The sequence below is a fragment of the Solanum verrucosum genome, unplaced genomic scaffold (assembly GCF_900185275.1).
Source record: "Solanum verrucosum unplaced genomic scaffold, falcon-dt-bn FXZP01000101.1, whole genome shotgun sequence".
Classification (NCBI taxonomy): domain Eukaryota; kingdom Viridiplantae; phylum Streptophyta; class Magnoliopsida; order Solanales; family Solanaceae; genus Solanum; species Solanum verrucosum.
Window position 1 is genome coordinate 201,024 of NW_026020111.1, and position 27,283 is coordinate 228,306.

The 27,283-nt window shown below is 31.5% G+C and overlaps 1 protein-coding gene across 9 annotated transcripts; it reads right to left on the reverse strand.

Moving 5' to 3' along the window:
- Positions 1-5,350: 5,350 nt before the first annotated feature.
- Positions 5,351-25,762, reverse strand: LOC125825532 (glycine-rich protein 5-like). 9 transcript variants are annotated; one of them, XM_049504862.1, is made up of 4 exons: positions 25,584-25,762; positions 17,438-17,494; positions 5,467-5,544; positions 5,357-5,430 (listed from the first exon to the last, which is right to left on the reverse strand). In XM_049504862.1, exons 1-4 carry the CDS (start codon positions 25,708-25,710, stop codon positions 5,357-5,359), a joined length of 336 nt encoding a protein of 111 aa, XP_049360819.1. In that variant the 5' UTR covers positions 25,711-25,762. The 9 variants fall into 9 exon arrangements, 7 of the variants coding, with proteins under 7 accessions (XP_049360816.1, XP_049360819.1, XP_049360821.1 ...); XM_049504859.1 differs by lacking the exon at positions 5,467-5,544 and having other exon boundaries at positions 5,351-5,439; positions 17,360-17,494; XM_049504864.1 differs by lacking the exon at positions 5,467-5,544 and having other exon boundaries at positions 17,369-17,494.
- Between the last annotated feature and the right edge of the window lie 1,521 nt (positions 25,763-27,283).

Genomic DNA, 27,283 nt, shown 5'->3' on the forward strand with positions numbered 1-27,283 from the left:
GAATTTGACTAGGACTACCACATCATTTGGATACGTGATTTCATCTTATTAGTCTTGTATGCGTAGTCATCATGGCATGTGGCATGAGTTTAGGCTTCAAGGTGTAATGGACCAGACTTGAAATTATTAAAATGGACTAATTAATTTGTAAAGTCCAAATTAATTAATCAACTCAAATGAACATGAATTTCAAATTTTTGTATGAATTTAACCCAATAAAATTTATATGTCTACAAATACCCCTTAATTACTTTGAGACTTATTGACGTGTAGACGTGTAGACCTGCAGACCTGCCGAAACTTGACAATGAGACTTGAAATATTCATGAATGTGTTTTAATTTGTGTGGCTTCAAAAGAAGTTATTTCTTGTTGTCGCATTCTAGCTAGGCTACTACTTGCAAGTGATCTAACTAAGTTTTCTTTCGTGCACTTTCACACAGTAAAATTCCTTACCAAATTAAAGTAACACATAATTTGTTTGTAGTGATCTCTAATAAAAAAAATTTAAAATCATTCTTGTTCGACAATAATATGACCCCTCTATGTGTATTTGAAATAGAAGGGTCTTATTGAGTAATCACCTTTTCTTACTGTAACATTCTGTCATAAGGAATAAGAAAAAAATTGATTAGAACATTTGAACCAAAAAAAAATATTTACTTTCCTTTGGAATTCAAAAGGGATCAAAATTTTCTCCAAAGAAATCTCATTCAATATGGTAGTTTTCCAATTAACAAGTCAACTACTCGGAATTGATATGCTGTCAAGGATTTTGTTCAATTACCATGGAACAAAACTCTCTAATAGATTTACCTCGATCAATTCATAATCAAATTTAGAGATCACATAAATACTTCACATGTTCTAAATTAAGATCTCCTTCTTTCCTTAAGTCGTTGGTTCATTCTTTCTCTATCCATTGATATGATTTTGAAACTAATGGTAATTTCAAGTAATCCAAATTAGATTGTCTTCTTCCAATTTCACTATAACTTTCCTAGTACAAGGATTGAGAATCATTCTCTAGAACCTTTATATAAGCTTTTTCAAAGCATAAAAGATTTTCATCAACGAATTCAAAATCTGTAAAGAAAAGTTACTTGAGTGTGTTTAACTGCTAAGTTGTGACACCACTTAATTTTATTGAATCTAGAGACATAGGCCTCTATATCACAAAAACTTGAAGCAAAAAAATCTTTGTACTTTCTCATGTAACTTTAACTTAATTTTGTAGTTAGCCATTTTTATGACTAAGATTTACACGCTTATAGTAAAATTCATAGCTCGCTGTGGAAAAATTAAAATCACATGTCGTTTGATTTTTTCCAAACTAGAAACATAAAACTATACATAGCAAAGATTTGTAGCCAAATTCCTTTTGCAATGATATAGTTTTTCATTTATTTATTATTGAACTCAACTTCAGATTTTTCATCTTTTGATTTCTCCAATTTTGTTTTACCAAAGTAACCTCTGTTTTTTTTTATCAGAACAACGTTGTGCGATCTTGATTTCCAACAGCAACAACAAATTTAGTGATAGAGAGATGCCATACCCTTTTCTTGATAATAAGAAAAATCAATGTGTCAAAGTTCTCGTCTTGAAAGCTCATCTTTCGGTCATTGGCGGCTTCCCGCTTATTAGAAAGATGTTGGGCATTCCCCTTCATTTCCCAGAATAATTGACAACAGAAATGAAGGATGTCAATAACTGTAATTTTTAAGCGAGAAAAGAGTCTCAATACTTGTCTTGGGCAACGAGGCATTCTCAAACTAATAGCCAAGTCACACATGGCTAATGCAATTAAATTAGTTGGTCTAACGTCTTTTTGAAATACAAAAAGCTTTTCGGTTCAAACTTCCTCACATAGTGTTTGGGGAATTTTTTATTTTTTTATCACAGTTGATTCAAAAAATGGAGGGACTATCTACATTGGGTAAAAATATTTAGCTTGTACATACATGGTAGGACGAATGATAGACACATGACATATATAATGAATAAAGGATATTCAAAAGGCTCTTTGATGGAATGATAGGTTTGGAGGTGTGTTTGATGAATCTCAACCCCGACTTGTTACCGAAATCATAAAATGACCATCCTCGGGAAAAAGCCAGAAACTTGTTTCCCAAGGATAGGAAAGGATTGTGTGCCGATGATGTGGCAAAAGGACAGATACACTAGATATATTTGTATGTTATCCCGTAAATAAAATAGAGATATTAGTTAGTATAACTAACAGTATTTCCACGTGGAATGAGGCAATTGGATATAGTACTTTAGGGCTCAAGTGGAACTTTTCTTTTGATTGATGTAGTACTTTTGTTACCTATAAATAGTAGTACACAACTGTACATTGGACACTAAACAATACTAATGAAATATATTAATATTCTTATGCTCTAAGCTTTCTATATTTTATGTCTTTCCTACATAGCTTTTACATTTTGAAACATCCCTGGATCTCAGACCCATCACACTCAAACTTTCTTGGTTAAAGAGAAAACCTATAGTATCAGAGCTCTATTGCTTGATACGACTTTCTCTATTTTCTTTACTGTCTTCATTCTATATTTAATTAACTTATAAGTGAATGTAATTAACTGCTAATAATCGAATCTACGAGTAACTAAATCGATATGTGTCCTTGATTCCTCCTCGCAATTTCTTATACTTTTAAATTTTGCAGCTTTAAAAAGATAATAGGAATATTGATCACAAAAAATTTAAAGGGTAATGTTATATGGCCAAAAATTTGGCCAGAATTTAGCCAGAAATTTAAAGTCTATAATATTCTTTTTATTTTAAAATAAACTGATTTTTTTTTTATTTTTTAATTAAAAAGTATTAAAGTTAAAAGGGTAAAAATGTTCAAAATAAAATAAAATAACATAATGTGAAATATGTTATTTATCATTTTGGCCATTTTCTGACCAATTTTTCTGGCCAAAAGGTAAAAATGAAGATGCATGTCAGACGCGTGAAAAATAGGTTCAAACTAAGTGGTTGCACTCATTTATGAACTTATTAATAATACTGTGAGGAGTAATTAAATGGAATCTATGAAGTTGGTGGTTCTTGGTCTTGCTAACAATTACACACTCATTTGAAAAGGTGTAGTTCTCTTCTTTTAAAAGTTATGAAACTATAACGTATTTTTTTTTTTATTCCAAAATAACGTACGTTTGGAGTCAAGGGGTATTTATTTGTGTTTGGTTAATAATCAATTTAAATCGAAATTGAATTAAATTAATTATATAAATTATTTTTTATTTTGTTTTGATTTCGATTTAATTCTTTTTACATTGATAATATTTAATTTGATTTGGTTTATTAAAAACAAACTAAACAGAAAATGGAATCAAATCGATACTTATATACACAAATTTTATATAATTTTATGTATACAATATGTTGTTTTTTATAAATCATTTAAATACTTTGTATATTTTTTCATGAAAATTTTATTTATTCTTAATAGGCTAATGAATTTTATACGTTAAGCCCTCATTTATTAAAAATAAGTCATGAATTCAAACTCATTAGTTTATTCAAAGAAACGTCTATGAGATTTACCTATATATATTAAATGTATTTCTTATCAACTTTATTCAATTGATGATTAAAGTTTATACAACTTAAGATTATTTTTTTTCGTGATTCGAGAAAATGATAGCCACCACAATAAAAGATTAATAACGAATTATAGGTTGGAAAACATTTGCAACACCTCTACCTCTATATTTACTGCCTCCATCTTATAGCTTTTTCTACCTTATTTACCATCTCCAATGGAATAATAAACAATCTCAATACAATGATTGATATGTATAAAATTCTAAAAAGATAATACAGTAATGATAGTCAAAATTTTCTATTTTAACAAAATGGAAGAAGTTAAAGACCAAATCTTGAACTCAAATTCCAAGACTTGAAAAAATTGAGGTTTTTCTTTTAAAGCTCAAAAACTTATATTTTATTTAGAGCCATGTGTCATTTTGTTGGTGGCTTATAAGGCCATTTCACCAGTGTGTGAACTGCACACAAATTATATTTTTGACAATTGTTCCTATACTGATGTTGGAGACTTGGAGGGTTTGAAAGGAAAAAGCATTAGTTAAAGTGTAAAAAAATGAAAATTAGGGTCAAGTATAAGAGTTTGTATATGTATTTGCCCAATGGAAAATGAACACAACTTACTTAATATGATATAATTGGAGTTATAAAAAATAATTATTCTTATTTTTAATCAAAGGCATGAGTGGAAAAATTCAACAAATATATTTATCCTCATTTTGAAATTTCATAAAAAATAAATGCATAACGAAATTTTATTCATAATTTAATTTGTCTTTTAGTAATAATTATAATTTAATAAACTTAGTTATAGCTATACCTCATAGAGTATGTAAATATAATTTTTTTTATAATATGGGGGATGTTAGTGTTTAATTCTAAAGTACATAGAATGTATCCAAAATAGGGTCATATTACATAAATATTTAGTGTAATTAACCCTATATAATAGAAGATACATGGTAATGAGACAAGGTGGATGTAGGGTATGGAAGTAGTTCTCCTTTTGTAATATTTTTATGGTTAAAGGACGAATATAATGTTTAAGAGGTACGTAGTTGAAATAATTGATATAGATTGGGATTAATTTGAGATGTTTGTCAAGAAAAATAAATAATATATGCTCCTCTTTTAGTGAAAAATATAAATTAGTAGTGTACTTTTCTTGGAGAAAACATTTCAATAATTATTGTAATCGCACCATTGAAATTCTTTTGCTCTACTTCTATACTTGCTTGAGTTTACTCCTTATATATCTAGCAAGGTTTCACGTGAGCCAAGAATCTATAATAAATATATCTTTTTAATTTTCACAAGGTAAAAATAAAACTACGTAAATATTATCCTTTTCATTCTTTATTTGTAATTGTAAAATTACAATGAATTTGTTGTTGTGGCTAGTTCACCTTTCTTCACCTTCAAGTTGCAAGCTTGCTAGAGTATATATCTAGAAGAGTTGTTACGTTTTTTCTTTTCCAGCCATAGTTTTAAGTATGGCAAAATCAAACGTCTTGAAGCAAAAAAAATAAAAAGAAACAACGTGAGAGAAAAAAAGCATTGAACTTTGAACACCCGACTTAAAAAGAAAGAAGTTCAACAAATTACATTACATTAAACACGTAAAAAATCACATAACATTACACTATGAATGAAACCAAACACCAACAACAACAAAAAGAAAAGAAAAATCACTCTTTTCTCACAGTACTAGCCATAATACTAACCAAACAATATGCATGACATGACAAATTAAACTTGAACTAATATTAATATAATCATCATGGAAGTGGAAGACTTCCTGCACCACCACCAGCACCACCACCAACACCGCCACCAATACCACCTAGTCCACCTATACCACCTAGTCCTCCTACTCCACCTATTCCACCTAGTCCACCACCCCCAATTCCTCCACCAAATCCAGCTCCACCACCAATTCCAGCACCAAATCCACCAACATTGCCACCTACTCCACTAACAACTCCTCCAAAAGGCAGTCCATTGCTTCCAATGCCACCGATACCTCCAGCGCCTACAAAAACATTCTTTTGGTCAGAAAGACCATTGTCACTTGGCATTTCTCTTGATGCTGTGGTATGTACCACTACCAAAGCAAGGCAAAGGATAACTATGGACAACTTGTTTGCCATCACTTCCTAGTCTCTCTTGTTTTTCTCTTTATCCTATATATTCCTTTACACCTGATGAGTGATGAGTAGTGATGAAGTGGTATTTCCTTGAGTCTCTTTTTATAGGCAAAAAATGGGTTGGTGGAGGAATGAATACAAACATTCAATGTCTCTCTCCTTTATTTATTTTTTGGAGAAACCCTTTGGTTGGTTTGCCAATGAAAAAATATGTTTTCCCTCCTTTATTTTTTTTTTTGAAAATAACTCATTTTTTTAACTAGTTTTTTTTTTTTTTTTATGTTTGATGGTTAGAGGAAGAGAACATTATTCCAAAAGTATATATATATATATATTGTTGGGTTTTTAAAAGGTGTGAATGGAAAATGAAGAGTTGCGACTTTTATGAAGAGTTGTGACTTTGATGAAAAATTGCGACTTTTATGAAGAGTTGTGACTTTTATGAAAAGTTGCGACATTTATGAAAAGTTGTGACTTTTATGAAAGGTGGTGACCTTTCTGAAAGATTGTGACTTTTCCAATGGTTTGTGACCTTTCCGGTAAGGCACAATAAGAACCTTTTCACACTATCCTTTGTTTTCTATAAATTGAGGGATTTCCTTTCATTTTAAGAACGAATTTCTGAACTTCTTCTTCTACTACTAAATCTAGTATTTTAAGTGTATTTTACTGCCGTTGAGTGGCTCGCTGACACCAGCGTTTTGGGTATCAATACACTGGTGATTGAGATCATTCTATCCTGGGAGGACATATTCCAAATCAAACCTCGGATACTAGAGGGGAATAATTTCCTTAAGGGGACACTGTGCATTCAGTGGGCTTGATCTTCTTTATGTTTTTTCCAGATTTTGGTATGTGTTACAGATTTTAGATTTGTGAATTAATTTATGTTCTTCTGTTCTTCACTGGTTCATTAAACTTTGGTAACTTCGTATTTCTGCAAAGTTTGTTGGAATCAGTAAGATTCTTTAAACACAGATTGACAACAATTCTTCTTTAAGAAAAAAAAATAGTTTGTATATTTTTTCTAATATGTTTCTAATTCTAGTTTCTCTACAAGTTTTAATTTTCCAGTTGTGAAAATGTTCTTAAACTTTATTGTGTCTTACCAAGTTTTTCAAAGTTTTGTTCTAAGTATCTTAGGAATACAAGATGAACAACAATCTTAAGGAAATTATTATACTGTTGGTATTTCTTGTATTCTACTGTTTGAGAGAAACAGATCATGGAAGTAGAAGATTAATGCATTACTTCTCCAGAATTCGATGCTTTGTTTAGCAAGGTCGAAGTGAGAATGTACAGGAAAAAAAAATTGGTGCTATTCTGGTTAAAGATTGCACCAGGTAACCTTCTTATTATTTATCTAAGGAGGAAGATAGTTTCTAAGAGTTAACAATTTTGATTTTTTTTATCATGTGTATCTTTGAAAAAAGATCTGCAAACCACTTGTTGTTGAATGAATTTTGCTTGGCAAATAGTGTTGCCTTTAAAATTCTTTAGTTTGCAAAATGAGAGATGCACATTTTTGTTTGATAAAATAGTATGTCAAAATGTTATAGTTGGAAGACTATTTGAAAAGAAAAACATTTCTATGTGATAAAGAATATGCTTAATTTTGTTTGGAGACCAAAAAAAAAAAAAAACTTTTGTAGTTTTGAACTCCATGTGAAATTTGATTGTTTGATTTTTGTAGACTAAAAACTTTTGTAGTTTACTACTCTGGATAAATCAGACTATGCAATTGGTTTGAAAAATATGAAAACTTCACATAATAAGTCAATGTTGTACTTTTGACTTTCTATAAACTTTATTGTTATATAGAAACAAATTGTACAAATCTTTTTTGTCTTTATTGTTAGTATTCTAAATACTAAGTGGTATGTCTATTTGTGATAGATGGAAAAATACCATAGAATTGAAGCAATATAATTCTTTTGTAGAATAACATTTTCAAAAGAGGTTTCATAGTGCCAATGACATTTTGATAGTCTGGGAAAATATGTGAAAAAATTATTTTTAAATACTTGAAAAATATTGTTGAGATCACATTTAAAATGTGGGGGTTCTTTGCTTATGATAAAGATAAAATTAGACTTGGTGTCTAATTTAATTTTGGAGAAAAAGATATGAAATTCAATGATACTTTTGTATTATGTTAGACCCACAAAATTCTTGGAGTATATTTTGTATTGTGGTTGTTGAGTTTCTCTATTACTAGTATATGGTGTGACTAGAATGAAACTACCAAATTCTATATATACTTGTTCAAAATAATTGTGTTCTTTTATGAAAAAGTGTCACTTAAAATGTTGTGATTTTTCATGAAAAGATATGTCTAATATAATAAAAGTATTTGCATAGACATGACTATTGGTGAATAGTCATTTGTTATGTTCTGTAAAAGAAACATTTGGACTATATTGCGTTTATTGGACCCGATGAAACTTTGTTCATGGGTATTTCTATAACAATCAAATTGAAAGTTATGGAAAGTTCCTTCTGAAAAGGACATTTGACAAGGTGATGACTCTAAACAATGTTTGTATCACACAAAATTGTAAGAAATAGGAACAAAATATTAGAGAAAAAAAAGCTACCTCGCGAAGAGCTTTTCAAACTCAATATTTTTATTTGTTCTTACTTGCTTGAGTCAATGTTTGTGACATGAACACTTGGGGCATGTCAATTACAAAACCTTGTAAGGAAAACTGATGAACTTAATTAGAAGTTTTGTCTAACTTTGAGTGCAATAAATAAAAATGTCATGTTTGTGTGGAGTCTAAGTATGCTGAGCATTCTTATAAATTTGTTGAAAGGAATTCTAATCCATTAGAGTTGATTTACACTGACATTTGCAATATGAAGTCAACACCATCTCGTGGTGGAAAAAAGTATCTCATAACTTTCATTGACAATTGCATTAGAAATGATTATGTCTATTTGTTGAATGGTAAGGATGAAGCAATAGAAATGTTTAGACAATATAATATCGAAGTTGAAAATCAGTTGGGAAAAAAATAAGAAATGATAAGAATGGAGAGTATAAATCTGCTTGTGCAGAATTATGTTTGGAAAGTGGAATTATCCATCAAATTGCTGCCCTATTCACCTCAATCTAATGAAAAATCGAACGTTGAAAGAAATGATGGATGCACTATTTATAAGTTCGGGTTTACTACAAATCTTGTGTGGAGGAACTATCCTTACTGCAAAAGGGAACGACAAAAAGTTTTGTCTTTTTAGAAAGAAAGCAATTTTGTTTGTTCAGGACACAATCTATTCCATATAAGAAATGGAAAAGAAGGAAATCCAACTTGAAATATTTCAATGTGTGGGGGTGTCTAGCCAAAGTCCAAGTTCCTATTTCTAAAAGGATTAAAATAGGACTTATGACTGTGGACTGTAAAATTAGACTTGAGTAGTCTAGTGAAGGGTCTAAAAGACTTTGGAAAGAAAAAAAGAGAATGTACTTAATAGAGAGATTCAGAGGCGTAGTAAATGTCAAAGGACATTTACTTCCTTCGAATATGATTTTGTAACATTTCTTGTGTCTTCTGTAGACTCATCCTTTTGGAAAGATGGTGTCAATAGTGAGATTGATGAAATCTTGAGCAACCATATTGGAAGTTAATTGATCTTCTTCTAGAAAATAAACCTTTGGGTTCAAAGTGAATCTCAGAAGGAAAATGAAAGTCGATGGAATTGTTGACAAATATAAAGCAAGACTTTGTGTCAAAGGCTTTAGACAAAAACAAGGTCTTGAGCTTGTTGATATATACTCGTCAAGTAACAAGAATTACATCCATTCGGATGCTAATATTATTAGTTGTGGCATATGACCTCCAAATTCATCAAATGAATGTGAAAACAACTTTCTTAAATGGAGAATTGGAGGAGGAAATTTACATGGAACAGCTCAAGGGTTTTTTTTGGTTCCTGGTAAAGAAAAGAAAGTGTGCGAACTTGTTAAGTCACTTTACGGACTAAAACAAACATCCAAACAATGACATAAGAAATTTGACCAAACTATGTTGGTAAATGGATTTAAGAATGAAGAAAGTGATAAATATGTTTACATTAAAATCATAAGGTCATTGTTTGTTTGTATATTGGTGATATGTTGATCATCAGTAGAGACTCTAATGACATAAATGCTACTAAACATATGCTAGAAAGAAACTTTGATATAAAAGATCGTGGAGTTGCTGATGTGATCTTAGGCATAAGAATCCTTAGAACTCCAAGATGTTTAGCATTGTCACAGTCTCATTACATTGAAAAGGTACTTGACTAGTTCAAATATTTGAATTTTAATATTGTCAAGACTCCAATAATGTGAGCTTTGCACTTCAAAAGAATGAAGGTGAAAGTGACTCACAATTGGATTATACTAGAGTATTGGGAAGTATGATGTATATCAAAAAGTGTACGCGATCAGATATAGCATGTGCTATTAATAAACTGAGTCGATTCACAAATAATCCCAATTAAACTCATTGGATGACAATGAAAAGAGTTTTGGGGTATTTAAAGGTAAAACATACTCAAAACTATATCTTGCATTATACAAATATCCTACGGTATTGAAAGGATATAGTGATGCAAATTGAATCACCGGGATCAAATAAAGTAAAATCCACGAGTGGATATGTATTTACTCTTGGTGGAGGAGCAGTCTCTTGGAAATTTTCCAAAAAAAAGAAGACATATATTGCTAGCTCTACAATGATCTCTGAGCTAGGTGCTCTAGATAAGGTCGGTGAACAAGTTGAAAAACTCCGGAATTTCTTGATAGATATTATTTTTGACCCAAACCTTTGGCATCAGTATGCATACACTTTGATAGTCAAGATGCAATAGGTAGGGCATGGAGCATGATGTATAACGGAATGTCTCGTTATATAAGACATAGACATGATACCGTTAGAAAACTACTCTCTAGTGGAATTATCACAATTGACTATGTAAAGTCAAAGTATAATGTGTCGGATCCACTTACAAAAAGGCCTAACTAGAGAGAAAGTTGAAAGATCATCTAAGGGAATGGATTTACGGCTTAGGACAAGTCATCATGGCGGTAACTCTATCTAGCAGACTGGAGATCCCAAGAGCTAGATTCAAGGAGAAAAACAAAGTTATGACTGACGGTTCGGCATTGTCAACCAACTCAATCCATTCTCATGATGAAGACAATGCTCAGGAACAAGGATACATCATTAAGGCTTGTTATAAAGTTAATAAAGCTTAATGTTTTTGATGATTTGCTAAGTTTGGCAGATTTGACCAAATAGTGTATCTACGCGATAACACGGTTAGAAATCACCTATGTGAGTGTGAAGTGTAAGCCGCTTCAAAGAGGATGATTGTCAAAAGCCCATCTCTCTATACACTCATGAAACCAGGAGGTGTTCATGGCTGAAACGAACACAACCGTTAATTGTGTGACATATGGTTGTCTAGGTATACACCAAAGCTCGACGGTTCAAAGATATCGCATCTACCGATTGACCGAGTATATCCGACATATGTTCACTACAGAAAGTCCAAAGGGAAACCTACTTATCCAGATGCAATTAATTCTTGCTTGTAAAGTACACATATTTGTCCGTTTCTTTGTCTTGGAGTCATTCCCCATTCATGCGGGGGATTGTTGGGTTTTTAAAAGGTGTGAATGGAAAATGAAGAGTTGCGACTTTTATGAAGAGTTGTGACTTTGATGAAAAATTGCGACTTTTATGAAGAGTTGCGACTTTTATGAAAAGTTGCGACTTTATGAAAAGTTGTGACTTTTATGAAAGGTGGTGACCTTTCCGAAAGATTGTGACTTTTCCAATGGTTTGTGACCTTTCCGGTAAGGCACAATAAGAACCTTTTCACACTACCCTTTGTTTTCTATTTTTTTTTTCTTTTTTCTCCTTTTCACACTACCCTTTGTTTTCTATAAATTGAGGGATTTCCTCTCATTTTAAGAATGAATTTCTGAACTTCTTCTTCTATTACTAAATCTAGTATTCTAAGTGTACTTTACTGCCGTTGAGTGGCTCGCTGACACCAGCATTTTGGGTATCAATACACTGGTGATTGAGATCATATTGCAAATCAAACCTCGGATACTAGAGGGAAATAATTTCCTTAAGGGGACACTGTGCATTCAGTGGGCTTGATCTTCTTTATGTTTTTTCCAGATTTTGGTATGTGTTACAGATTTTAGATTTGTGAATTAATTTATGTTCTTCTGTTCTTCATTGGTTCATTAAACTTTGGTAACTTCGTGTTTCTGCAAAGTTTGTTGGAATCAGTAAGATTCTTTAAACACGGATTGACAACAATTCTTCTTTAAGAAAAAAAAATAGTTTGTATATTTTTTCTAATATGTTTCTAATTCTAGTTTCTCTACAAGTTTTTATTTTCTAGTTGTGAAAATGTTCTTAAACTTTATTGTGTCTTACCAAGTTTTTCAAAGTTTTGTTCTAAGTATCTTAGGAATACAAGATGAACAACATATATATATATATATAATTTAGATAAATTATTATCTAGATGGGTTTGGGGTGATAGCGGGAGCAATGGTGGAGCCATGTAAACTTGAGGGGTGTCCATCGACATCCTCATTCATTGAAAAATTACATTGTCATGTAGTTAGGTAAATACATTTTTGTTTATGTCTATATATTACATATTGACACTACTTGACTTCTACACAATTTTACTTATTTATGTTTGAACACCTTTTAATCAAAATTTTGGTTCCGTGCGCGTGAGAGGACTGTGTGAAATTTGTTTTCTATTTCTACATAAAAGTTATTTTTCTAATTTTAAGAAATTTTATTTTCTTAAACAATATTTTTTTAAAACTTTTGACTAGCGAAATATTTTAAAAATATTTTCTTCTATTCTAACCACACTCTTTGTTCTTACTACTATTTGTCTTTTAGACTTTTGGACACCCTTATCCCTTAAGAAACACATTTAACCGTTTTAAATATAATTAAGGCTTCTCTCTTAAAAATTTCACTTAATTAAAACATCATAACTTCATATATATTTTTTAAAAACACCAAAATACTTTGAAACAAATTAAACGCTATAAATGAATTATTTATGGTGGGAGGTTGTATATGTTTTCTTTCTTTTGAGCATTAACTATTTATTTTTTAGTCATGTTTCAGAAAGGTGTATAGGTGGTCAAAGGAACGTGTTGTGTTAAATAGATGATCAATTGGTTACTATTAGTTATTACTGAGCTACCGGCCTATGGACCCTCTGTCTGCAACCTACTTATACTAATTAATTTCTATTTTTTAATTTTATTTTACGTGTGTGGGACATATGCCAAATCATACTTGGCTAAGGAAATTATTACTGACATTATAGTGTGGGAACCACTTCCTCATCTCACACCACTTTTTTTTTTAATATGTGTCTGGTCAATTTTTTCACATATCAATTAATTTTGTGGAATAACTTTATCGATCAAGGTTAAGATGGATGGAAAAATTAACTAATGTTCTTTGTTTTCACTCATAACTAAACATCAGGTATCTTGGTTTTCAACCACTAGGCTCACATCTTTCTTTTTTATTTTTTTATTTTTTACTTTTCTTTTCATTTTCTCTTTTCCATCAAAATTCTTTATTATATTCTTCAACTTCACTTTCCAATTTGTCAATTCCTTCAAATTCCATATCTTCATCCATCATTTTTTTCCAAATAAATTTTTAAACAAATAATGGTAAAATCAGTTATTAATCACAAAAATTGGCTCAATTTATTTTACCTCCGGATCCACAAAAGGATTCCACCATCTTTTTCATGTCTCCGACGCCAAAATGACATTTTTTTCACATCCAACAAATCAAAAGGGGTAAAAATTAAAGAACTTGTATCGAAAGAGGTTATTAAAATTATTTCTTATAAACCTCAATTTTTTTTAACAAACGTCTCATCAAATCAATTGCTTATGCAATAGAACATTATGTAAGAAATAATTTCAAAATAACTAATATAAACGTAACGTAACTAATACCATCATTACTAAAACACTATACGCACGCAACAGTATGTAAAACGACCCCTTAATTCATTTACTGCCCTTTATAGAGAGTGGGAGCATTTGATTTGTCAAACTAACTCCATAAAAAGGATTTAAAAGGCATTTAAACATTTGAAATTTATGATTGGGCAGATGGAAACAGTTGAACTCCGATGACATTTTCTTCTTCTACAGAGATCAAAGAAATAAAAATGACAGCTAATGCTTTCTCTAACTAAAGACCTTCAAAAGCTAGTAGTAAATGCTTTTGTCAGTAAGTTGCTGGCTGTTAGTTAAGATATCGCATCCACTTAATTCCTCCCTTCTTGTGCAACATGAATCCTATGCAAATTATAACTCTTCCTATTTATCATGCCCCAACTACACACCAAACGGTGGATCTAAAAATCAAAAAAATTGATCGATTCGAATTGATTTGAAGTTTTAATTTTTTGGTTTGATATTGGTGTTTTTAAAAAAAAAATCAGTTCTTCAGTTCGATATAAGAGTTTCGGAATTTTGGTGCATTGAAGAATCAAATTTTTATTAATCTTTTTAAAAAAAAAAAATAGAAATATTATATATATATATATATATATACCAATTAGCAATTAAACCATTTATGAACAAATCAAAGTATCGTAGCAACAAATTTACAATCAAGATAGTTAACTTTGAATATTAATTTCCAAGAGGAGCCGGTCGAACGTATTTTTGTCGATGTACATGTAAAGGAATTGGTCTTCATCCTTGTATTCCTCGAGCAATAGTTGGTGGTACAATGTTCTTGAGAAAGACAAATATGTTTTTTTTAAGCACAATAAGTGTTCCATGGTGAGACACATCATCATCACTTAACATGGTTAATTATTTTTATTCGCTCTGAAAACCCGTTTTCAAAATACCAAACCAAACTAATGTTGATAAAAGCCGAACCGAACCGAATTAGTTCGATTCGATATTTGGTACACACTTTTACAAAATCGAAAATCAAAGACGAACCATAATTTAATAAAAACGAACTAAAGAACCGAACATCTATCCCTAAATTAAACTGAACGTTTGATTATATGGTGGGTACCTACCAAAAGCGAGACTCCTCTGAAGTTAATTTTTTTTCATAAATCTAACGACCTAACATATTCATACGTATGTACAAAGCCAAAATTTTAGCGAAACAAATTAAACATATGTATGAATTTAATTATATTTCAATATAAGTATCGAACATTGAGTAGAAAAATAAAAAAATAACTATATATATAAATACGAATTTTATGTATACTGTTGCTAGTATTGTATATTCCACTGCTGCTGGTTGGTTTGGATCGTAACCTATCATGTGATTCAGTTAATGTTTCAATTGATGGATATATAAGACACCAACCACCTCATTGATATTATTACGCTTGGTTTGGTTGTCGCAGAAAATTATGCATAGAATCGTTAATATCAGCTAGATTCATTGGGCCAATCCGGTCCAATTCATGATTTGGTAAGATTGGATTAAGATTTCTGGTGTTCATTTAAGAATAGGGATAAGGCACAAGTACCCCCTAGATTATGACCGAAATTCCAGAGACACATCTTAATTAATCTAAGGTCCTATTACGCCCCTAATCTCATTTTTTGTGTAATTTTGTACACCTTTGGACTTATGTGGCACACTCCGTGACTCCACTTAAGTGAGGTGCATGGGAGATATTTGGAGGCCACGTAGGCCATAAAGGTGTACAAAATTATAAAAAAAAATAAGTTCAAGGGGGTAATAAGACCTTAGTTTAGTTAAGGTGTGTCTCTGGGATTTCGGTTATAGTCTAGAGGGGGTACTAGTGCCTTATCCCTTTAAGAATATAATTAACTTTCAAATTTTTATTTAAATTATATATTTTATTTGATTAATTATATTTTTAATATTACTTTATATTTATTATCATTTACTATATATATATACTCTGGTGGTATCAAGAAAGAAAAAGTCACTTCAGTGATAACACTATTAAGTTAGAGCCTGTTTGGATTGACTTAAAAAGTAGTTTTTGAGTCAAAAATAAAAAGTTAAACTTAAATAAATTTTAAGTCAAAAAATTAAAAGTATGAGAGACCTACCTTTGGTCTTTAACTTATATTAAATTTTTTTTAACCTTGTCAAAAAGTTCCTAACTTATTTTCAGTTATTTTTTATTTATTTTAAGTTATTTTTATATTTGCCAAACATTTCTAGAAGTAAAAAAATTGACTTAAAAGTAGGTTTGACCTAAGTTTAGGGTTTAGGTTTGGTCAACTTTTAAGTCAATCCAAATACCGTTTTACTCCTTGATAACATCAGAGTATATATATATATTATACACACTCTGATGGTATCAACGAAGAAAAAGTCACTCCAGTGAAAAACTACTAAATTGCTTCTTAATACTATTAGAGTATATATATACTATGGTGGAATCAAATAGGGATTCAGTGAAAAAACTAATAATTTACTCATTGATACCATTAGGGTATATATATATACACACTAATGGTATAATACATTTGTATTAAAAATGTTTTAGTTATATAAAATTACATGGTTAATAAACATATGTTAGTTAATTAGTCATCATAGCTATAGTTTTAGTTAATTATCACTTGCGACCAACATTCAGTGATAATTACGTGGGTTGGAGTTTCGAGTTTGTATAATTCAAAATTTGTATAATATAATTTATATAACTTTTGGATAATGTAATTTTGTATAATATAGTTTGTATAACTGTTTAAAGTTCAGATGTATGTGTTTGTATAAATTCGTTATTTCGAGTTTATACAAAAATAGTTCAATTATACAAACGTACCCACATATTATATATACAAACCCACGAATTATACAAACACGTGAATTATACAAACGAGACAACTTAAACTGTAGCTACAACTCGTAAATATGCAAACTATAGCTATGGATCATAATTAAGTTTATTATAGTGGTTATTTACGATTGAAACATACCTATAATATATATATTATATATTGAATTCAAATATATTACGGTTTTTCTGCTTCTTATTAACGATGTTAAAATATATTATTGTAATAAAAATAATTTTGTTATGTCCAGCTGGAAACCCAAGCCACTAGGTATTTTTAGACTACATGATTTCTTTCATATATTATTAATACTGTATTTGTGGTGTCAGCTCCACCAAACCATAAGATTTTTTTACATAAAGATTCAGCCGCTTGGATCAACCATATCAATGTAAATAAAAGAAATAAAGTGAGAGAAAAGAGGTGTGGAACGTTGAACACTAACTTTAAAAGAAGTTTTAAAAAGTGCAACAACTTACTTTCATTGAACACGGAAAAAAATCATGTAACATTACAATATGGATAAAACCAAACAACAACAACAACAACCAAAAAATGAAGAAAAAAAAATCACTCTTTTCTCACACTAGTTAGCTAGCAATCTTGACCATAATCAAACATGCATAAAACAAACTCAACTAATGAAGATAAGAATAAAAATTAGTTACATGAAAGTGATGAATAACTTCATGGAAGTGGAAGACTTCCTGCACCAGCACCAGCACCAGCATCGCCACCAATACTACCTACTCCACCTATTCCACCACCCCCAATTCCTCCACCAAATCCAGCTCCACCACCAATTCCAGCACCAAATCCACCAACATTGCCACCTACTCCACTAACAACTCCACCAAAAGGCAGTCCATTGCTTCCAATGCCACCGATACCTCCAGCGCCTACAAAAGCATTCTTTTGGTCAGAAAGACCATTGTCACTTGGCATTTCTCTTGCTGCTGTGGTATGAACCACTACCAAAGCAAGACAAAGGATAACTATGGACAACTTGTTTGCCATGATCAATTCCTATTATTGCCTAAATAACTTTACTTTTCTTTATCCTATATATGCCTTTACACTTGATGAGTAGTGATGAAGTGGTGTTTCCTCGAGTATCTTTTTATAGGCAGAAAATGGGTTGGTGGAGGAATGAATACAGACATTTAAACATTTGAAAACAACTTTCATCAAATGACATTTTCTTCTTTTGCAGATATAATATAGTAGAAATAAAACTGACAGCTAATGCTCTCAACTGAGGAGTGATTAGGAAGCACTACAACAAAAACAACCTTTAGCGATAATAAATATAGACATTAATAAGGAGTGCTAAAGTTTTTACCGGCATTAGTTAAGTGTCATTAGAATCAATGTCGCTAAACGCTTTAGGGACATATACAAAGAGTGTTTATTGCCGCTAAAAATACATATTTAGCAACAATTAAACTATAGTCATTAATTAATTACCGCTAATGATCATATTTTATGTAGTGAAGACCCCTTCAATGCGTAGTAGTAAATGTTTTTTCCAGTAAGTTCTTGGCTCTTGTTAACATATCCCATCCACTTAAAAGCTAAAAATAACTTAAAAGTAAGTTTGATTAATTTTTAAGCTAATCCAAACATACTCTTAATCCCTCCCTTCTACTGCAACATGAATTCTATGATAATTATGACTCTTCCTATCATGCCCCAACTGCACAAACCTAACGAATTCAAACTGAACGTTTAATTATATGGTGGGTACCTACCAAAAGCAAGACTCCTCTGAAGTTAATTTTTTTTCATAAATCTAACAACCTAACATATTCATACATGTGTACAGAGCTAGAATTTTAACAAAACATATTCATATGTATGTATGGATTTAGTCGAATTTCAATATCAATATCAAACACTGAGCAGGACATAAAAAAAATAAGGAAACAAGGACAAATATACCTCTGAGTTATTATAAATGGTATCTAAATACCCTCTATTATACTTTTATGACACTAATGCCCTTGCCGTTTAATTTTTGGAGTATATATATACTTTTGGACTAACGGATGGACTCATACCTCACTCTTAAAGACCTACCCAAAATTTATTTGATTTTTAGCCATCATTAAAAGACTCACCTAACAAATTCAAAACTCACCCAAATAACTTAGAAACCCACACTCAAATTATAATCCAAAAACACCCCAAAAATCTTCACTTTCATTAGCCATTTAATACCCTAAATTAGACCTTATATCAAATTTCATGAGACATTTTAATTTGAACGGAATCGCACAAAAAGGGCAAAAAACAATTCCGGCGTTGGCAACGGCAAAAGAGAAGAACCTCATCTGGGTATTGTAGGAAAACTCATTTCTTTGATTTGAAATGATATGTTGTTGTTGTTGAGTGAAAAGACTAAGATGTCTTGCTTCAACTGCCATGGAAATAGACCTAGAAAAAGATTAGTTCTTTTTTTTTGGAGCATTTCGATTTTTGAATTTGTCTTCTAATTTAGTGATGGGCTTAGATCTGACCCGATGATAGTAAGTTGTTGAGATTTCTGATAAAATTTTGATCTTTTAATCGATTTGGTCTTCAAAGTGTTCCATTACTTCTTTAAGCATATTAGGGCTTGTAATTTGTTGGTTGAAGTAGAGTAAATTCTTACCCAAGATTGATTTTTTCCATGGAATTTGAAAGTTTATTGATGTAGTTTTGTTTCCGATTTGATTCTTTGATATGCTTCAATGTATTGCTCTTCGTTTGAGATGTACCTTGTGGTCTGTGGTATCAAGATTTGAGTTCTTTTAGGAATGAAAATTATTTTTATTTTTGAGATGGGCATATGAAAATTTTGGCTTATAATTTGGGTTGGATCTTAGTTATTTGGACGAGTTTTGAATTTGTTGGGTGAGTCTTTTAATTATGGGTAAAAATCAAATAAATTTCGGATAGGTCTTTAAGATTGAGACATATGTCCCCCTGTCAGTACAAAGGATATATACACTCCAAAAATTAGACAACAAGAGCAGTACTGTCCCAAAAGTATAACAGAGGATATTTAAATAGTATTTATGATAGTTCAGGGATATATTTATCTTTTTCCCAAAAAATAATGATTAAGAATTTAATATATATTGTTGCTAGTATCATATATTCCACTGCTGCTAGTTAGTTTGGGTCGAATATGGGGTCGCGCCTATGTGGCTAATTGAACGTGACCTTATTATATGATTCAGTTAGGTCTCATTTGTTTTCATTAAGCTAGCATTTGACCATAGATTTTCAAATATTTTTGGTAAATATTATTTGGGTGAAATTTCACCATGTGTTTGGTCATAGTATTTGAGAAACATATTTGACTTTTTAAGAAAAATGTGATTTATACCCATAAGTTTTAAAAACTATCAAAACTAACCATAAGTTTGTATTAGAAGTCAATGGATCTTCGTTGCAACAAATAACTAGTGTCCATGACATTGGAACAATGTGGTAGTTTGGAGTGAGTGCAACAAACATCATTTCATACATCGTGAAGTAGACAAATCACATGACTTTGTTACCATGGGCCAATTGTTCATCATTTTCATCAACAACCATATCATCAATTTCATATTCACTGAATATTTCATAACTATTTTGGTGTTCACGTAAAAAATTATGTAATACAACGCAAATAACTACTATAGAGGGTGTTTTTGTAAAATATAAAAGTTTGGTGTAAAATTTTAATTTTTAAAAGATCCCAAATAATGAGATTTGGTCCAAATACTAGAAAAAAACTAGTATTTGGGAATTTGGAATATTTGCCAAAAAATATTGTCAAATAATGACAAATTGTATAAATAAACACTATTTTCCAAATCCCCCCCCCCTCCCTCCCCAAATATTACTTGGGAAATCTATGGCCAAACGGGCCCTAAGATTTAGTAGTGTAAATCTGAATAATTAAGATGTGGTCGTTATATCTAAACACTGAATAATTAGGACAATTTGTTTTTAAACATTTGAATGTACATAAATTATTTATATGTACATAATAAATATACAATTCAAATAAAAATTAATTAAATATTAAAAATGAATTTAAAAAATAAAATTATTATTTGATAAAAAAATGAAACACTTATACTCGCTAGTGATGGTGCTGATAATAATAGTTGTTGTTAGTAGCTAGTAAATTAGTAATGATGATGGTGATAGTTGTGATGGTGGGAGTGGTTGGTGTTGTGATAACTAACATAATGGTGATGAATGGTAGTGGTGTTGGTAGTTATAATGATGAAATTGATTGATGTTAGTAGTTGGTGGTGTTGATGTTAGTTGTTGACTGTGTTAATGGTGATGAAAAACGAAAGTGTAGTGGTTGGTGAAGTGTTTGTGGTAGTTGGCGGCGGTGCTACTTATGATGATGGAGGTCGCTGGTAGTAGAGATTGATCATAGTGGTGAAGTGGTTGATAGTTGTGGTGGATGTGAAGGTGACAATATTGGTGATGATGACTGAAGAGTGTATGGTGGTAGTTGGCAGCGGTGCTAGTTGTGATGAAAAAGCTTATTTAGTAGGAATTGCTATAGCGTGATAATAGTGGTGGTAGAGTTGGCGGTGGCTAGAGAGATGGGGTAGTGGTGGCAATGGATATAATCATAATAATAGAGGAGGTAAGTGTTGGACATGGTCTGTAGCTACTGGAGAAGAAATAGGGAAGGAAGGTGGTGACTGGAGATGCCTGGTTGTTATTTGGAGTTGTTTCCAGCAACTATTTCACCGGAAGAACAAGAAAAAAACAAAGTGATTTTGGTGGTGGACTCGCTGGATTCCAGTGGAACTCCGACGACTTGCCGAAAAATAATGAACAACTAAAGAATAAAAAATCTGTAAATTACCCCCTAAAAATCTTATCCACCACCCTTTAACCTAGTGAACAAGCTTTTCTTTAAATAGGGAATTGAAAACTTCCAATAGTACAATATCACTATTTTAAAACCGTGGGTCAAAATATCGGTTAATAAAATATTTGTGTATGAAATATTATCTATGAATTCCTGAACTGTGCAAAATATCAAAATAAATATTAACAAATGTTACAGAGAAAATGAATATGAAAAATGTAATGAACGTAACCAATGACATGTAAAAAAATGTAATTTAACAGAAATATTGATTTTATAAAAAGTGAACAAATATTTGAACGTATTCAACCGGTTTTGACAAAATAATATAAACAGAATTAACCAATAAAAATCCTAATACTTTGAGAATAAGGATAATTATCAACAAATTGCATTAAAATGGCAAAACATGTATTTTGAACTATTTAAAAAATAAATACTTAAAAAGTATTAACTTTAGAAATATCAGACCAAAATTTGGTGTCAACAGTAAGTGTGGTAGCAACTGGTAGTAGTAGTTAGCAATGGTGGTGGTTGATAGTAGACAAAGATAATAGCTAGTGGTTGACAATGGTGGTAATTGTGATGACGAGGTGATTAGTGGTGATGGTTGGTGATTGTTGATAGAATAATGGTGAATATTATCCACAAAGAATGCCTATTAATGATATTAAGACTTTTTTCTAGATCTTAATGATTAAGTCCTATTCAGTTATATATAATAAAACTAAGCGAAGTAGAATCATCACCAACATAAATACTTATCTCTTCTTTTCTCTCTCTTAAAAAATTGACCGTTGCTTAGCCTTTTGGTAGATTTCGGCGAGCTCATGTTCCTCACCGTGGAGCTCCCGGTCCTTGATGTTCCCCCTTCGATGGCTTTTCATCCTTTTTTATCCCTAAATCCAAAGTTTTCCACTCTTACTGTTCACTTCCCACCCCTGCCAGCTCCTAAATCAGGCTACCCAGTTACCTAAAATCCTTCAACCATTTATAATCAACCCCTAGTTCTAGCAAAGCAAAATCTTCTCATTCATTGGCAAATAAAGGGGCTGAAAACACTAAAATGTCCTATGCCAATCTTGCAAGGAATCGAAATGCTCAAAGACCCAAAGTTTGACTATCACCAAGAATTCACAACTTTCTAAACAATAAATCGGTAGTTTCATTTTCTAATGAAGAAAATGAATTGCTAGCCCAAACTTGCAAGTGTACCATAATTGGTATGAAATTGGGGATGGAGACCGCTGAACATCTCTTCTGCTTAGGCCATTTTGCACCGTTATTATGGAGTTCTTTTTTTAGGAAGAATGAGTATCAGTAGTACCAGGAATATCAAACTTTGGGATTCAATTCAAAGTTGTTGAAATTGTACCACCAAAAATTAGTACTATGTTGTAAAATTCTCCCTCATGTTTTAATATGGGAACTATGAAGATCAAGGTGTAACTCTAGATATGAGGAAGAAAAGCCCTCCATCATTAGATCTACGTCCCGCATATCTTTCAACATGTGTCAATTGTCGAAGAATTTTTTTACAAATCTTAATATACTTGAAAAATGAGAGAATTAATTTATTGAAGCTCATGAAACTTAACATAGTTGATACTAGCTCTGTACCTGTGAGGTGGTTGAAACCCCCTCTCTTATTTGGGAAAATGAACTCTGATGGTTCATATGTTGGAAATTCTACCAGAGGTGGTGGAATAGTGAGAGATTCCATGGGTACATGTTTGATGATCTTCATCCTCCCACTTGGAAGTGGCACTAACAACATTGCAGAAACAAATGTGTTCCTCTTTGGACTTAGATGGTGTATTAACAATGGTCATAATCTCATCATTAATTATTGAGACTGATTCTCTACTCCTTCAAAATTGTATTAATAATAGTTGATCCGCTCAATAGAGGATTAAGGAATCAGTGGAGGAGACTAGAAGATTTATTCAGAGACATGATGTAATTATTAACCATTGTTCTAGGGAAGCAAATCATGTAGCCGATAAATTGGCCTCAATGAGACAAGTTGTTGAGGAATTTAAAGTATTTACCCAACCTAGCACTATTCCCAGGTAGATTAGAGGCCTACTAAACATTGAAAAATGGCAATTTCTCTCCTTCAGAGTAAAAAAAGAAAACCGAGTATGATTTTTTTTAGCCTCCTTGAGGTGCTTCTATGTGTTTGACATTGTTTGTGCCTCCTTTGTGCTCGTATATTATGCAAATCTGATTAGGAAGGCATGGTAAAGTCCTCCATCCTCTTTTGTAATCCACATTAATGGCAATGACAAGACAATTGTTTTAAAAAGAAAGACCCATTAAGTGCTTAAAATCTTAATAAAAATAAATGCACTTAATGGTCTAATATTTAAATGATTCAGATTCAGACATCTAGTAAGTGCCAATAAATGAGGTCTTAAAAACATGTTTCAATTGATGGATACATATAAGACACCAACCATCTCATTGATATTATTAGGGTAAGTTTGGTTGTCGCACAAAATAATGCATAGAACCGTTAATATGGGTTAGGTATATTGGGCCGGTCAAACCCAATTCATGATTTGAAAAGATTGGATTTAGTTTTTGGTATTCTTTTAAGAATATGACTTTTTAGCTCGACTTGAGTAAGTCTGCTAGATCGTAGGTGTAAGTAATTTGGGTTGGACCGACCCGTAGATCAAATAAAAAAGTAATTTAAAAATATAAATAAAGTTGGAATACTAAAAAAACGTAAATAATAAGAGGAATATAAACCTAAAATCTACTTAAACCATCGTATATAAATATTAGTACAAGTTAATATTTCTATTTATCTTGTTATATTATTATTCATTAATTGTTTAGTGTGCTTATTAATATTTCTATTTGGTTCAAGTGGTGTATATATATCATGTCAATTTTTTTTTTTTTTTTTTGTAATAACTAGCTTGATTTTATTGCCAAAGTGAGAATTGAAGGCAAAAAGAGTAATGTTGGACAGCCGCAGCACTTCTCAGTCAAGGTTCACAAATTACATCATGTATAAAATTGTAAGATCAATTTCTAAGGGTAATAATTAATTAAGTGTAGACAACTTTGATCTCATTTTGCTAGTCTGTCTCTAGTCATAATCTCTTTCAAGTAACTAAAAATAGTACAAAAATCCATTTTGAGCCTCTAGGGTTATCACACACTTGTCTTCTCCAATTAATTTTGGTGTAATACCCCTCAATTTAGAGTATATTAGCTTTGTACTAAACTTTTCCATAATTATCAATTCATGTTCCTCATATTCAACAGCTTCGAGAGTACTCTCCTTTGCCTTAAATATCCTCTTTATTATCCAATGGGGAGCATTTGTGTGCCAAACGTTACCCCCCCCCCCCCCCCCCTCCTCCCCCTCCCTTGATGTAGTATGCATATCATAACTACATTGGATCTATAGTCTATCTTTTTTTCATGTAGAGATTTCAAAATTGTTTATGGATTGTAGCTCTATTCCAATCTGTTATGTTCAGGAACACCTCAGGTCACCAGCTATTTTTGGACTACATAATTATTTTCATGTTATTTATGTTGTGTTTGTGGTTAGCTCCACCAAACCACAAGATTTTTTTACACCTAGGTACTACTTCATCAACCATATCAAAGTAAACATAAGAAACGTACAAAAGTGAGACTTTAAAAGAAATTAAAGAAGTGCAATAACACTTACATTTCATTGAACACAGGAAAAATCACGTAACATTACAATATGAATAAATCCAAACATCAACAACCTAAAAAATAAAAATAAAACACTCTTTCTCACACTAGTAGCAAGCAAACTTGACATGCATGAAACAAACTTGAACTAATTATAAAGATAAGAATAAAACTTAGTTACATGAAAGTGATGAATAATCTTCATGGAAGTGGAAGACTTCCTGCACCACCACCAGCACCGCCACCAATACCACCTAGTCCTCCTACTCCACCTATTCCACCTAGTCCACCACCCCCAATTCCTCCACCAAATCCAGCTCCACCACCAATTCCAGCACCAAATCCACCAACATCGCCACCTACTCCGCTAACAACTCCACCAAAAGGCAGTCCATTGCTTCCAATGCCACCGATACCTCCAGCTCCTACAAAAACATTCTTTTGGTCAGTAAGACCATTGTCACTTGGCATGTCTCTTGATGCTGTGGTATGTACCACTACCAAAGCAAGACAAAGAATAACTATGGACAACTTGTTTGTCATCACTTCCTATTATTGCCTAAATAACTTTACTTTTCTTTATCCTATGCCTTTACACTTGTTGATTGATGAGTGATGAAGTGGTGTTTCCTTGAGTATCCTTTTATAGGCAGAAAATGGGTTGGTGGAGGAATGAATACAAACATTTAATGGAATTCAATGCCTCTATCTGTATACATCTTGTAACCACTTGTTCAAGGAGTTGGAGAAACCCTTGTGTTTGTTTGGCAAAGGAAAAATATATTTTCCCACAAAATATTCTTTCCTCAATTTTATTTTATTTTTGGTAAAATAAGTAACTTTTTGACATTTGATAGTTAAGAAGGTAATATTATTTCAAAAAGTGTTTGTATATAGTTTAGGCAAGTATTGTTTGTGTAAGAGAAGACAATCAATGCGAAGGTTCAGTCATTGAGTCTATTTGTTTTGAAATTCTGAATATTATTAACCCTTCAAATCTTAATTATTAAGTGTATTTGTTTTTCTTATTTTACAACCACTTAATGAGTCTGAAGAATAGGACATTAAGATTTTTAACAAAATTTTGGTATCATTAAGATGTTTATTTAAGAATTTATACAAAGATGACATTTTACTGCTACTCTATCTATTTTTATCCATGACCCACAATCATCACCACTGTGAATCACCATCAACAACCACCACCCTCAGCCCCAACCACAATCATGCACCACTATCGTCAATTATAAAAATCAATCGTCATTTAGCCATCATTTGCAATCATCACCACCAAACCTTATTACACTTACTAATCACTACCGACATTTATCACCATTATTATCGCTAACCGCCTTCATCAATATTCACCATCACCATTAGCTATTAGTATCATTCCACCAACAACAACCACATTTAGTCGCTAATGCCAATCACTAGACATAAGATACTGTCTCCAACCATCATCATCAGTCAACATCATTCCAAATCTACACACATTCACCATCGTTAGTCATCATCAGTAGCAGACCTAGAATTTTCACGAAGTGGGTTCAAGATATAAAAATATACCTAATATTATTTGTAATTTTTATGAGGCTAACAACATACATATCTGACTGTACTAAACAATGTTAATACATTTGAAAAAAAATTACATTGACTTATGAATGAGACGGTAAATAACAAGATGGACGAAAAACTAGGCTTCAATATAAACTAAGAAGATAAAAGAATATTATGAATGATTTCTCTTCATTCAACATTTAACAAATAAAAACAAAATATTAAACAAAATAATTATAACCTTAATTTCATAATCGAATACATAGAAATATACCTAATATTATTTGTAATTTTTTGTTGATTTTCGAATGATAAGGGATTTTTTAGTTGAAGAAATAAAAAATAACCACAATAATCATATATGTATATATAAAGACTAGAATCAAGAGAGAAAAACATACTTGATGGATATTGACTATTGTGCGAGATTTGAGAGACGGGGAGAGTTTTTTTCCTTCAATAAAAAAATATGCTCAAAATTTTGGGGGGAAAAGTAAGAGAGGTTCAAGAAGATTTCAACAAAGAAGAAGACAAAAGGGTTTTTAGAATTAAG

Excerpts from the sequence above, each read along its gene's own strand:
- LOC125825532 (XM_049504858.1), bottom strand. The coding sequence starts at position 5,728 with ATGGCAAACAAGTTGTCCATAGTTATCCTTTGCCTTGCTTTGGTAGTG.